At 40.4% G+C, this 15,412-nt stretch overlaps 1 protein-coding gene across 1 annotated transcript in view; it reads right to left on the minus strand.

Annotated features, from left to right (window-relative positions):
• Window positions 1-15,412, minus strand: part of Phex (phosphate regulating endopeptidase homolog X-linked) — a 213,574-nt gene that overhangs the window by 103,787 nt on the left and 94,375 nt on the right. The window contains exon 14 of the mRNA XM_027432770.2: window positions 14,789-14,890. Coding sequence (XP_027288571.1) covers window positions 14,789-14,890 — 102 coding nt within the window. The remainder of the gene's footprint in view (window positions 1-14,788; window positions 14,891-15,412) is intronic.

Consider the following 15,412-nt stretch of genomic DNA (forward strand, 5'->3'; position numbering starts at 1 on the left):
GACAACACCAATATACATGCCAAAGTGAGCAGGGGAAGAAAGCCATGGGACTTTAGCCCTACACAAAAACCTACAGGCAACTGAGGAATGCTGAGAGCAGGAGAAATAGTCTCCACCAGGGAAAAGCACAACAATTGGTTATCCAATACCAAATGGGCAGCCCTGAAAATATACATACACGTAACATTATACAGACTGAGTTAGAAACAGGAAAGGGAGAAAGGAAATACTGTAATTAAATTATAATCTCAAAAAGAAAATAATATGATTAGGAAAAGAATAGATATTTAGTGTTCTCAACTCAAAAATATAAGGTGGCAGAATGCTGTATATGGTAATTAACTTGACTGATTCTTTATATAATGTATACATAAATCAAAATCACATTATACCCCATACATATAATTATTTTAATTATAAATAAATAAAACATTTAAACAATTTTAATGACATTCACTGAGCAACTGTCAAAGGGAGATGGTAAACTTAGTTCATAATTCTCTAACATAATTAAGATGAACATAAAGAGATGGAAAGAATGCAGAATGTAAATCAATCTTTCCAGTGACAGTACTAACAAACCCTGTCCTTTCTGTGTGGTCCTGCTCCTCCTCATACCAAGAGATGGAGTCTTTTTCAACTTCTTTTGACCAAGAGGATGTAGCACAAGAAATAGTCTGAGACTTCTGAGCCCAGACATTAAGAGGACTCGCAGTATATCCGTCCTCCTTTCTGCTCCCTTAGCTACCCTGTGGAGAAAGCCATAAGGAACAATGAGACATGTGTGTGAAGTTGCCCCAATGGACTTCTATCTGCAACTGTCATCTGACTTCAGCTACATGAGAGACTCCATAGAGACCAATAGAAGAGCCACCCAGCTGAGCCCAGCCAACAGACTTGAAAGAGGTAATGCAATATCTGTTCTAAGTCATTGATCTTTGACATGGTTTGCTATGGAGCAAGCAAATAATAGTCAAGACAGACAACTGCAGTAGTTGAATTGTACCATATTAAGGGATACTCTATTCCCCTTCATCATTAACCCACTCATAACCAAAATGCCAACTTTTTAAAATAAGGAATTAATCCATCCACAAATATGCATCTTACAAAAAAAGGAATATCATCCATTTGAAACATTAAGAATGAGAATACTTAAAGTCAATATAAAATCTATTTTGGCAATCTATTTGTCAGTGCCCTTGTCCTAGCATGGTTTTCTGTGACTTTCTGATTCTAAATCTAACTTCTGGCCTAAGTCCCTTCACTCATTCTTCTTTTGCTATCAGGCTGTTTCTCCCTTTCATATGTGAGTTTCTGTCAGAAATGGATTTGCTGTCACACCCTCAGTCTGCCTTTACCCAGCTATACTGGAGTCTAGAAAATGACAACTCAGAAGACAGGTTAAATACAATTTCTCTCTCTTCACCCATTTTCCACTATCTGCCTGCCTGGCCCATGGGTTATTAATGGAACTGACATTCCTGTACAACTGACTGAGCAGGACCAGCAGCCAGATAACAAGGGAGCAGCTGACAGCGGTAGGCACAGCCCTAGAGATAGCAGATAAGCAGACGGCATGGCTATTAGTTTCATTCTGGGATAAAAGGAAGGAACCCCACAAAATCTATAGGAAAACTCAAAGTGTTTCTAATGACTCGTTCCCCATGAATTAAAACCCAGAACACCAAACCTGGTTCTTGTTAGTAAACCCAACCAAACTTAACATGTATTTTTAAACCCTCACAACCTCAGTTTGAATCTGGGTCAGTACAAAAATGTTTTAAAACTTCAAATTCCCTTGCCCGTGTGATGAATAAAAGTTACAATATTCTACTTAATTCTCAAAAATGTAGCCCTCGGCTTTGAACCTCTACAATTATACCTAAGGCAATTATAGCATTTCTCAATCGATTCAAAGTTCTACAACCAAATAGTTCCTCAATACAAAATAATCTCCAGCATACACTGAACACTAAACACATGCACCATACACATTTAAACTATTGGTGCTTGCTTATCTGATGTTGTTAAAATTTTAAGTATTTATTATTCCACGTTTCATCTCTTAATAGTACCATTGCTCTACATATCTCAACACTTCAGATAAGATCACTACCATTTTGTTGTTGTTGTTGTTGTTTTCCCTGTGCTAGTGATGAAAACCAGAGTCTTGTTCAAGTTGGGCAAGTACTCTCCTACAGAGACACACCATAAGGCTAACACTAGGAATCTTTTTTTTTAATATATGGCACAATCATATACTAGGTAATACTTATTTACAGTCTCATGTGCAAGCGTTCTGTGGGGGGTGTATATGTATGTGGGAGAAGGTTCATGCATGAATATGTGTGAGTGTATATGTCCATGTGTACACCTGTGGCAGCCAGAAGAAGATGTTGGGAATCTTCCTCTACTGCTTTCTGCCATACTGCCTTGACCAGGACATTCAATAAATCAAAAGCTCACTGTTGGAAGTAGGCTAGCTAGTCAATAAGTTACCTGTTTCTGACTGTCTCTACTGCACAATGCTGGGGTTACAGGCACATGGAGCCTGAACTCAGGTCCTCACGCAGGCACAAGTTCTGTTGCCAAAGGAGCTACCTCCTCAGCTCCTTATTTATACTCTTTCTTAAAAGATGTATTTATTTTTATTTTATGTGTATGAGTGTTTGTATACCTTGTGCCTAAGAATGTCAGAAGGAGATATCAGAACCCCTGGAACAAGAGTTACAGACAGTTGTAAGCTGCCATGAGGGTGGTGAGAAGTGACCCTGCCTCTTCTGCAAAAGCAACAAATGCTCTTAGCTGCTGAGTCATCTCTCCAGTCTCCTTATTTATATTCTTAACAATCAATATTAAGACTGTAATATTACAAAAAGAAAGAAGGAAAATGTGAGTTTCAAAATCCCCTGACTATGTGTACTCTTTGACATAATCGTGCCCCATACAAAAGGATAATTCAAGTCACCTTCTATTGTTTTGTAAATTTCCATATTATTGAAGTTCTGAACTTCCAGTTAGAACAGATGTTTCATCACCACCCCCGAAAAATAATCAAAATATTGTTCATTACCAAAGAATTGATTAACACACTGATTTAATAGAAGTCAGACATTAAGGAGGGTATCTTGCCATGCCAGGAAACAAAAGACATAGTCTAAAACATTTGGGGTCACATCAAAATTCCCTAAAGGAAGAATCATAAGTTGACTCTGATGAAACAATGTGAACTTCAAAAGGAATTGTAATAAATTTAAACATATCAAATGCATTTTTTAAAATCTTGTGTTTATAATAATGCTGGAGAGAAAGTGCTTTGATATCTCTGTAAGTTTCCAGGGCACAACTTGTAAAAATTAAGAACAGAAAATACAGAACTTCATGCAACTTTTTCTGTATAAGCTGCACGTCCAGCTAATCAAGTGATTAACAAAGGAGGGGAAAAAACCTTTTTAGAGAAATATTCTAGCTAATAAATGCAGAGTAATACAATTTAAAAGTCACCAGTTGCAAAGCTTAACAGAATCTCATATCTAGAAATATTTTCAATACCCCACTTAAATAACTGTCGGTGATTTTCCATGTTACTCTACATAAGTTTGGAAAGTGGTGATACCTTGAGCTGAGGTATGGTTCAGTTGGTTATGTGCTTGCTGAGCAAAAATGAAGAACTGAGTTTAAAAATCTAGAACCCACACAAAAGCCAAACATGGGGATACATACCTAAAATCCCAGCGCTAAAGTGGTTAAAGACAGAAAGGTACAAAGGGGCTCACTGGCCAGCCAGTCTAGCCAAATTGGTAAGTTCCATGTTCAATGAAACACAGAATTTAAAAAAAAATAATGTGATGCTTGGCGGTGGTGGTGCAAGCCTTTAATCCCAGTACTCAGGAGGCAGAGGCAGGTGGATCTCTGTGAGTTCAAGACCAGCCTGGTCTATAAGAGCTAGTTCCAGGGCAGCCTCCAAAGCCACAGAGAAACCCTGTCTTGAAAAACCAAAAAAAAAAAAAAAAAGTGACAAACTATTGAGGAAAGTACCCAACATTGACCTCTGGTCCTCATAGGCAGAGATACAATTATGATGCCTTTATCTCTATCATAGAGACCTTGTTTAAAAATAGTAACAATCAGACCAGGCAAGGGTGGCACATGCCTTTAATCCCAGAACTTGGAAGGCAGGAGGAAGGCAGATCTCTGTGAGTTCGAGGCCAGCCTGGTCTACAAAGCTACACAGAGAAACCCTGTCTAATAAAAAAAAGTAACAACCAAAGAAAAAGACCCCATCTACTCCTTGAGCCTAGACACAAGCGGGTGGGCCTAGGCCTATCCCAAAGAATATGACAGACTCTGAAGACCCCCCTATGGAAGGCCTCACCCTCCCTGGGGAGCATAAAGGGTATGGGATAGGTAGGGTGTTAGTTGGGGGGGACAGGGGAGGTGGGGAGAGAGAGGGAACTGGGATTGACATGTAAAATAATCTTGTTTCTAATTTAAATAAAAAAGGAGAGAAAAAAATAAAAAGAAATGTGACTAAAATAAGAAAGAAAAAGATCCTATCAATTTGAGAGTGTTGTGGGGAGACATGAAACGGGTTAGAGGGAGGAAAGGGAAGGAGGAAAGTGATGAAATTATATTTTAATTAAAATGTATAAAACAGGTCCCAAGGTGATTCTAATGGCATAATCAAGACGAAGAATCACCATAAGAGGAACAGGGTTGATAAGAATATTAAAATGAAAGGATTAGGCTGACAATTTTCAAACCAAGGGATTACCCTTGAGATAGAATTTAAGACAACATGGCGTCATTTGCTTCTTGAAGGGAAGCATCCAGTTCTGACCATGGAGTCTTCTTGTCAAAAAAAATAATTTCAATCTAATCAAAGCTCAACATTTCCTCCAATTTATAGAAAATCCAAAGCAAGGAAGAACATCCTAGAAGAAACCAAGATTGTTAAAAATCCTGCCAAGTAACCTAATTTCTTTAGTAAGTAAATTAATTTCATAATTAATTTCATTTGCAAGGGCAAGGATAGAATTCCAGGGCAGCCTTGGCTACATAGCAAGTTCAAGTCCAGCCTTCTCTACAAACCAGAAAAAGAAAATTAATTCTAAGGTTAAAGAAATATGCAAAATGCACTTATTATCACACGATAGTAGATATTCAACTATAATCTACTTCAGAGACATTTTAACTCACATAGACAAATATTAACATAATATAGACTTCCATGTGATACTCTTTGGTAAAGATTACATTGTAATAGGAAAATACAATATAAATATGTCCCTATTAGTTACAATATGTGGACACTGTATACTGATTGGTACCAATTGTTTAAAAACTTGTCAACTATTTTTATGATAATTACAGAAAATTTCAGGCAGACAAGACACTAATAAATGAGGAATTATTGGTAATATTATTGCTTATAATAATGGAATTATGGTTAGTTTTCAAACTTCTGTATCTATTGGAAACACATTAAAATATTTTGAAATATTTATTAAGTTATAGTACATATTGAAATACAGTAAAAAATGATGTCTGAGATGGAATTAGCTTTAAAATTTACAGTCATAAACACAGATGAGGGTAGGGTCTAGTTGAAGTTAGAGTGGCAAAATATTACCAACTGTTAAATTTCAGTGACAAGGACATACGAGATTTCTATGAACATTCTTGTGTAGTATATTTAAATGTTCATTAAAATAACATGTTTATAAAGAATGAAAAACCTATAAACATTTGTCTTTTCCTTGAGTCTCCATTTTGGTACCAGAATGATAGATTAGAAAGTCAAGGAAGGTACTAAATAGAGGGTAACTGGATAACAGCAAAACATTGCTCAATGTCTCCTGAATTCTCACAGGAAAAAGGTAGAAAATACAGATGATAGCTCTAGGGGTTAGGCAGAAGCATTAACAGCTGAACTGAAAATCTCTTGGTTAAAATACTGAATAGCTCCTATCATAAAACCTACCACAGAGTATTTCTCCAAGACTTATTTTCACTACCGTTGATGGAACCCATGGTCTCACGCATGCTGTGCAAGCATTCTACCATGAAGCAATGTTACTAGCCCTCATTTACTTTGAGACAGAGTCTTAACTATATATTCCAGGGTGGGCTTGAACTTGCCATACTCCTAAGCAACTATGATTACATACATAAGACAGAAGGCCTGTCCTTGAACTAGAAGGGAGTACCTAAAGCATGAACAAATGGGGTTGATTCCAATTACATTTTGTGATCATATCCATTGTAACTCAGAAAACCAATATAACAAAAATGCATATTTAGCAAATTATTAATAATATAGAAACAGAACTTGTAGTTGATACACTTGGTGATAAACTTGAGATTTTTAAAGACCATATTCTAAAGAATAATTCTTGGAGCTGGGAATGGTTGTGCATGCCTGTGATACCAGCACTTTGGAGGCAGAGGAAAAAGGGATCAAGAATTCCAGGGCAGCCTTGGCTACATAGCAAGTTCAAGTCCAGCCTTCTCTACAAACCAGAAAAAGAAAATTAATTCTAAGGTTAAAGAAATATGCAAAATGCACTTATTATCACACGATAGTAGATATTCAACTATAATCTACTTCAGAGACATTTTAACTCACATAGACAAATATTAACATAATATAGACTTCCATGTGATACTCTTTGGTAAAGATTACAGTGTAATAGGAAAATACAATATAAATGTTAGGAAAAAAATGAATCAAATCTCCATATACAACCTTGTCCAAGAATGTCTTTTAAAGTCTACATATAGAGGAGAAATCAAAGTAATATAGCAAGAAGTTAGCAATGGTTATGCTTGAGTAATGACAAAGTGATGATTTTTTTATTGTTCTATACTTCACTTATGATATTTTCTTTAATAAGAATAAATTTTCATGAAAATATAATGCATATGAAGATCTGGAAATTATTTTAAAAGCTAGAACTATGAGCAAAACAACAAAATAGATTTTATTAAGAATAAAATGTGAAATTCTGTGAGAAAGGATTTTTTTTAATGCCAAGTATAGGAGCAACAGAGCTTAACAACAGTTCCTGTGAGATTACTTTTTTAAAGACCAAGAAATTAACTGACTGCAAATTTGCTATAAGCCAACCCTGACATGCATGGCTGAAAGAAAAAGATAGCCATAATATCAACTTCAGCTTCCTTAATATAATTTGTATGTAAAACAAAGGCGGCAATAATATCCCCATTGTGCTGGATGAGTTGGACTCTATATAGAATTATGGAGCTCAGCCTTGAACTTGAGCTTTAAAAAAAAGCATTGAAAACTGGAGCATAGCCAGCAGCACCAGGAATCAGAAACATAGTCTAGAGCACCAGTATACACACTCTGGTCTGCACACTCTGGTTACATTAGAATCACCTGGAGGGATGACTGCATTGTAGAGTCCTGCATCCCTTCTCAGAGTTTCATTCCATAGATCTGATGTAGGACTATGAATCTGCATTTCTAGCTAGTGTCTAGATAATACCAATGCTTCTGGTTTGAAGACCATGCTTAGAGATGCACTTCTATTAGGATAAAGGGGGGCTGTGAAACAAAACTTCCAGGAATGGAGTCCCAACTTTTCCAACAGCCAGCTCAGAGACCATGGAGAAGCATATTTCATCTGTATAAAGAAATGACTGTACCTTCCTTGTGGTAGTAGTATGATATCAATGTGGTATTTATAAAATAGTTTGAGCCTACAGGTTGGCATATGGTAATGTTGTCAATTTTATGTGAGGAACACAATATTTGCTTCATCTACACAGAAAAATATTGCTGAATCTTCAGAAATTAGGAGGGCTTCTCTGTAGAAAACTTGATCTGCAGCCGGGCATTAATGGCACACGCCTTTAATTCCAGCACTTGAAGGCAGAGGTAGGCGGATCTCTGTGAGTTCAAGGCCAGCCTGGTCTCCAGAGCGAGTGCCAGGATAGGCTCCAAAGCTACACAGAGAAACCCTGTCTCGAAAAAACAAAAAAAAAGAAAAAGAAAAAAGAAAAGAAAACTTGATCTGCATAGTTTCTAAACACCAATGTGGAATCAAGGGACAGAGAGATCAACAAGGAGCCTTCAGATCTCTATCTAGAACATGAAGCAGATAGAGCATCATAGAATGGGTGGACTGGGTGGGTTTTGAGTGTGCCAACCCACTGATGTACTTAACTATGGGAGGTGGTAGAAAGGGGGCCTACGGGGTATAAAGAACTCCATAAACTTCATTCTGTTCTATTAACTCATCTGTGGTGGAAGGAAATTGCCACCTGTGATCATCCAGTCCCCATCAGCATTGACATGATCTGAGGCTTCATCAGAAATGCTGATTCCCAGCATGACCTTACTCCCATTGAACCAGATTCTCTTGGGGTAGGGCTGCATGGTGCTCCAATGAGCCTTCCTGGTGGTGCTGATATACACTCAAGTACAAGATGTTAAATGACCTAGGTATGTGTAAACTTTGAAACAGCATTGTTATCTATGATATTCAGTTGAGAACCACACAATTCTCTCTCTCTCTCTCTCTCTCTCTCTCTCTCTCTCTCTCTCTCTCTCATATTTAAGTAAATATATGATTCTTTTTTGTTGGCCTACATTCATAACTACCCTTGGCCATGGGTTGGCCATGCCTGAAAGCACCCCCAAACAGCATTTTCATGAGGCTCTGGATTATAATCACTCCCATAAGCTATCACAGGAATATATCAAATTCCTACTTACACTATATATATACATATATATATTTATATATGTGTGTATTTATGTATTATATATATATACACAGACATACATACATATATACGTACATATTGCACAAAGATAATAGTGGAGGAATCTGGAGAGATGACTCAGCAATTAAGAGCACTGTTGCTCCTGCAGAGGACCTGGGCTCAGTTTCCAGCATCCACATGGCAGCTCAGAAGCATCATAACATCAAATTCAGGGGATGTGATGCCCTTGTCTGGCCTCTGAGGTTACCAGACAAACAAATGGTGCACATGCATTCATGCAAGCAAACATTCATATGCATAAAATTAAAATTGTTTGCTTTTGACTTTCATATTTTTGTTTGTTGAGAAAGAGAAAACATGACATTGGGTAGATATGGAGGTAAAGAGGATTTGGGAGAAGTTGGGGGAGGGAAAAGAACATGATCAAAATATATTGTATAAAAAATAAACCTTTAAAAACATAAATAATAGATTGGTTTAAAATCATAAAATCTAAAGCCCAGAGTAAAGCAATCACCTCCTTTAGAACAGCGAGTTCTTCAGTAACTAAGCTCTGAGGTAGGTAATGATCTCACAGTTTACAGATGTGGAAACTGAGGAGGGACTAGGAGACATTAAACCATCTCCAAAAAGCCATGTAGCTCCTACAAGGTAAAAAAAATGGCTTAGAATACAGTCAGCATTCCATACACCTAACCTCCACAGTGTCCTTCCTGTGGACAGCAGTGAGGCAAAGAGATATAAGGAAGACAAACACTGCCTTGGCCTCTATGTCTGGGGGATGGAGACTGGAAGCTACATAGACAAAAGTGGAGAGACGGTGGTGGCAAACTCATCATGGTGAGTACTAGAAGCCAAAGAAGAGCAGGAAGCCAGAACAAGGACATAGCATGCAAGCTCTTTGAGTAGATTCAAGAAGCAGGGTGACTGTATTCTTGAACAGTCTTCAAATACAACTGGAACCTGTAATAAGGAGAGATATAAGACACTGCTGAAAGCTTTTCCTCTCCTCTCCAAACCTATTCCAAAGGAAACGGTGTGCAGGAGTAAAGTCACCAAGGAAGAGGAGCTGTTGGGAGCACTTGGTCCAAGTAACTAGTGAGGAGCTCAGAAGAAGCCTTGCCCAAGGGCTAACAAGGTCATGTGCACTCATTGGGTCTGAGGATAGGACAGAGGAAGAGAGGAAGGGACAGAGTGAGCATCCCAAGGCCAGCATGTCTCTGCTCCTTAAAGCTTCCCCTCCTGGGCTCCCAAGGCCACATTACAACTGTCTACATTAAAATAACTTTCCCAAGCTGGGCGTTGGTGGCCCACACCTTTAATCCCAGCACTCGGGAGGCAGAGGCAGGTGGATCTCTGTGAGTTCGAGATCAGCCTGGTCTACAAGAGCTAATTCCAGGACAGCCTTCAAAGCCACAGAGAAACCCTGTCTCAAATAAAATTAATTAATTAATTAATTAATTAACTTTCCCCAACTAGCACAGCATCCATAGCACCTCTGTGTCATCCTGGGTATAGAAAGGCATCTGCAAGAGAGAGACCACAGCTGATCACCCCCTTTCCCAAATCTGCAGCTCCCAGCCCAGTACTTGGCACATCTGGCAAATGCTTGTGGGATTGAGTTTGCTGAGAGAATTCATGCATCCAGAGCCAATGAAATGCACTATTCCCTTAAAGGCAGGAAGGCATGAGAAGAGGACTTAACCCAGAGGCTGTGTCCTCATTAGTGGTCTCCTTAGGGGTAGAGCCAGAGACTTCGATTAAAGCACATTGTGTTTGCATGGGAGGCAGGGGATCAAAGAAACATGGCCGGGTGGGGGGGGGGGCTTCTTCAGAAGTGACAGAGGAGAGGAAGGCAGCCACCAAAGGGCATTCTTGCCCGGAAGCTCAAGCCCTCTGGGAAAGCCCCCAGGAACTTGTATAAACCTGTGAGAGGCAGGAGGGAGCAGGGGCAGATACTGGTCACCTTCCATCAATTGTTGGCTCGGGGACAGTGAGGAGGGACAGGATGGTGAGTCTCCTGAATGCTGTACTACTCACAATAGGTTCCTGTGGGACAAGAGAGCCCATGGGCAGAATGCAGGGGCCTGCAATTAGAAGAAGTCAGACGGGTATGCAGAGTAGTCAGGACACAGGGGTGGGTGGGGAGGAGTTTCAAAAACTTCATAAGCATCAGAATCAGAGGATTCTAATGCTCACCCCACCATTTATCTTCTTAAGGTATGTGTGTGAAAATGTGCCTGCTTAACAAGCTCATAGGTGCCTCACATCTGAAGGCACAACTCCAGAACCATGGGCTCAGACGGGGAGCAGCCAGGATCCTAACAGGTCAGTAGAGACTGCACGGCTGTGCAAACTGCAATGCCTGGGATTGGCAGAGTTTACTGACAAAGGCAAAGAGGTGAGGTACACACTGCTTTGCTCTCTGCAGTGGAAATCTTCCTACCTCTCTCAAAGCCTGTGCGTGGGAGTCGCATGCTTGAGGAGTTGGGAACACGCAGCCAACTTCTCTGCACCTGCTGTGGCCAAGGCCATGGCTACTCCCTCACGCCACCCTCAGGACACTGCCTCCCGGTGAGTCCTGTGCTGGTATTGTTTTCTCTGGGTACGGTCTGACAAGCTGAGACCCCAGGTGCAAAGAGAACAAGGAAACAGTTCAGAGGTGATGCAGCATTGAGCTACATAATTAATTCATCTGGGGAGCAAGCCTTAGCCGCTCTCAGGAAGCTGCTCCTCATATCTGACTCAGAACTGGCCAGGGAGGCCAAAGGCAGCCTGAGTCCCTTTCAGCCTAGCCTCGGAACCATTCCATAGTGACCTTGAGGGACTCCTCCTCAGCCCTGGACAAGGTAAATCCTCCAGAAGACACCCAAATCATTCAATTATCACCGTATACCTATTCAAAGACTATATTAACCTGAAAAGCAGCAGGCCTCCTTGTCCTTTGCTGAAAAAAGAAAAAGAGGCTATGAATTTGAAAGAGATTGAGGAGGACTATATTGGGAGGGTTTGGAGGGAGGAAAGGGAGGAGGAAATGATGTAATTATATTATAATCTCAAAAAGATAAAAGAAAATTTTTAAAGAGCACATGCTTGTGGGAACACAGACTCCTAAATAAAAATTGGTGCTTATTTCCAGATATTAAATTTCCACTTGAAATCAACACAGTGAGTTTCAAAAGACAAAAGTACCCATGACCTCTCTCCAGAGAGGAGAGGAAAAAGGCAGGGAGACAGAGATAACAAATTTACCCTTCAAGGAAGCAGAGGCACCCTCATTTATCTTTTCCAGTGATCACCCCTAGCAAAGAGGACAAAGCCCACCCCCACACTTCCATTTTGAGACAGGGTCACTGGCACAAAAGCCAAGAGATTAGGCCTTCCAACCACTGTAAGTGCCTGAATTTCCCTACCAATCAGTCTGGGAGGTTGGTCACAGAGGAAAGCTGAGGTCAACACCACTTAGGAGTCACTTTAATTAGCTGCAGTCCTGAGATTCATGGTGAGAGAAAGAAAAGCTTTAGGCCCCTCACAAATCAGAACATTTTTTTCAGTTTTCCCAATGGGTAGCCAAGTGACTCAGCATCGGCCCAGTGTGGGCAGTATTATTGATGAGAAATCTTCCGCCTGGGTGATATACTGCATACAACACATGCCCAAAGAACAGTGCCAAGTCATACCAGGGAGAGAAGGCGAATTATTCACCTCCACTTCAGATGCAGACAAATCCTGTCTTTATGCAGGGGCTACTCCATATCAGAAAGACAAAGCCCAGAGATGAGCAGAGATTTCCATCTAAGTTGCAAGGAATTATCAGGCAGAGTCTCTTCTTTCTTGTTGACTATTAAAAAGGCAATCAAGTTGAGGAAAGCAGAAGAAAAAAAAGGGGGGGAGAAAAATATATTATTTCAAAAACAGCCCCAGAGTGAAAAGCAGCAAGCACAAAAGCCTGCAGCTTCTGCCTTCTTTGTTAGTACCGTGAGCTCCACCTAGAGGTCATTTCTAGAATGGCAAGTTAGTTCAACTTAGGAAAAGAAAAATCTGTTTCCTGGGGTTCAGGGCTGGTACTGAATGGGAGAACTGCTGGATAGCCTTGGACAACACCCCGTTTCTTGTCTCACATTACTAGAACTTCTCTGAGCCTAGAGATGCAAGATCCCCTCGGGGAACCTAATGAGATCCAGAAGGACAATTGCCTTTGATGTTTGTGCCTGTCAGGCTGCTTGCTACTGGAGTTCCTGGCAGATTGAACTCAGCTCAAAGAAAGCAGAGTGTTCAAAGAATACTTTTAGAAGGGGAAAAGTGACAGTTCTGGTTGAAATAAAATAAAATCCTGGTGAGAAATTCAGAGGGCCAACAGGACCGTGTCTAATATTAGACAGACGGAGAATAGTTTACTTCAAGAACGACTCATGGACCACTTGCTTAGAAGACCCAACTACAAGACAGTCTTTCCCTAACTGAACACCAACAAGTACTCCGAAGTGATCTTAATTTCTATTTCTGAAAAGCTGACTACAAGCTCCCAAATATTCATAACTTGTTCATTCATATGCTTTCTCTCTCCCCCCCCTCTATCCCTCCCTCCTTCCATTTCTCTCCCTCTCTGTTCACACCAGTCATCCTTCGAAAATTGATACTTTAGGACTCCAGGCTACAACAAAGGGCACCTGATACACCGAGCATCCAACTGTCCACTACAAGATACATCCTGCCCCACACATCACAAGCTCTCTCTGCAAATAAACCAAGCCTTCAAGAAACAACGATGTGTTGATGCCAAAAGTTTCATCTACCATATGGAGAGTGGCCCCCCACAGCCCATGTGTTCCTGCCTCCTCCAGCCTATGCCATACATGACCTAAAACAGCTTTGACAGATCTTGCAGGGAGAAAAAGAAGCAAAATTACCCTGTGTGTTCTTCCACTTCAACAAGGGGACTTGGTATTAGAGCATTCCTACAGTGAGAATATCGTTGTTTCTTGACCATAAGGCAAAAACACTAGCGCTAGTGATGAATCAAAGCAGTGAACGTAATGATAATCGTCAGGCGGGGCGGGTTGGCTAAAATCACAAACTCACAGACCTCTGGCTTGACACACTAAAGCAGCCATTACTAATGAAGGGCCTAGCACAATCTTGCATGTCGATGTCCCACTGGCAACTGCTCTCATCGGGAAGGTTTCAAAACCACCTCTAAAAAGAAGAAAGGTTCCCAACTTCAGAGCCTCCCAGCTACAGAGTGGCATCCGTAGGCAGTGCAGCAAGAGTGCGCCCTGGCCCTGCCAATTTGAGCTCCAGCTCCAGAAGAATATCTCCAATTCAAGATGGACCCCTTCATTATTTGTATACAGCACAGCTGTTCAGAATTTCCCTGTCTATTCCTTTATCTTGTTGCACATCATCAGAGAATTTTACCAAGCTTCACAAGTATCCATTTGTGACAGGACCTATTTTTTTCTATTACTCCACAATGGTCCATCACTCATATTTGACTGATATGCATGCTCTTTGGGCCATTTGTGGGACATGATAGGCTAGGAAGTACATGTGCTTTACTGCAGGAAAAGACTTGCCTCAGGTCATTTGCACACATCATGCACAAATGGAGAAGACACATGGACTATATGGGGTTTTCTGCTCTGCAACTTGAGGGCCCTTCTGCCAGCTGCTTCCCATGGCTCCCCACTGCTCTACATTCTGCCATATCCAATGATGGTTTATAGCAAAATTCACTAGGCAGTAAGCCATGTGGCTCTTAAAGACAGCAATTAAGAGCAAAAGCAAGGCTGAATTACACGGCATTTGAAAATGCAGTTTGAGAAAGAACAAGTCAGATCTTATTTTCTGTTACCTCCTGGTGATGAAATCTATGTGTTCATCCAAAAGCACACACCTACCTCTGGGGTCATTTGGAGCCAACAGCTCAGTCAATAAAAAAAATCAACTGCACAGTCAATGTCAAGCTTGAAAATCCATTAAACAAAAAGTCAGTTGTTTTTTTTTTTCTTCCATCAAAGGAAATCCTTACCTTTTCTTGAGCTTTCCTTTTTGTTCCTGCATCCATCCAATCATTTTCTTTCTCCAGCATGTCAATAAAGGCCCAGCGAACACCTTCAATCAATTCTTCCATCTATAAGAAAATACCCCAAAAAAGCAACGTCAAAGCCAGAAACTTCAGACAAGGTTCCCTCAACCTAAATCAGGTTGCAAGAAAACTACTTCAAGGTTCAAAATTGGGAGGGGGCCTTTCATTTTTAGTCCATGCTTTGTCATTTGGGGGGAGCATCTGTGAATGGAAAATCCACCAGAAGCTATCACTTGTCAATCACTTACCTGTACATCGCTATGAAATGGGTCTGTCCTTATCAAGATATCAACCAATTTAAATAACTTAATAACAGTTGGGGAGTGGAACACAATGGTAAGGTGCATGCCTAGCAAGTGTAAGGCCCTGGGTTCTATTCCCAGTACCACACACACACACACAGAGAGAGAGAGAGAGAGAGAGAGAGAGAGAGAGAGAGAGAGAGAGAGAGAGAGAGAGAGTTTTATTGAAACCTGAGAGTGACAAGCAAAAGCACAGGCTGTGCATTTTAGATAGGCATTACCAAGAAAGTGAGCATTGAAAGAGGTATTGTTAAAAGAGAATCAT

This window comes from Cricetulus griseus, chromosome X (genome assembly GCF_003668045.3).
Source record: "Cricetulus griseus strain 17A/GY chromosome X, alternate assembly CriGri-PICRH-1.0, whole genome shotgun sequence".
NCBI classification, from domain to species: Eukaryota; Metazoa; Chordata; class Mammalia; order Rodentia; family Cricetidae; genus Cricetulus; species Cricetulus griseus.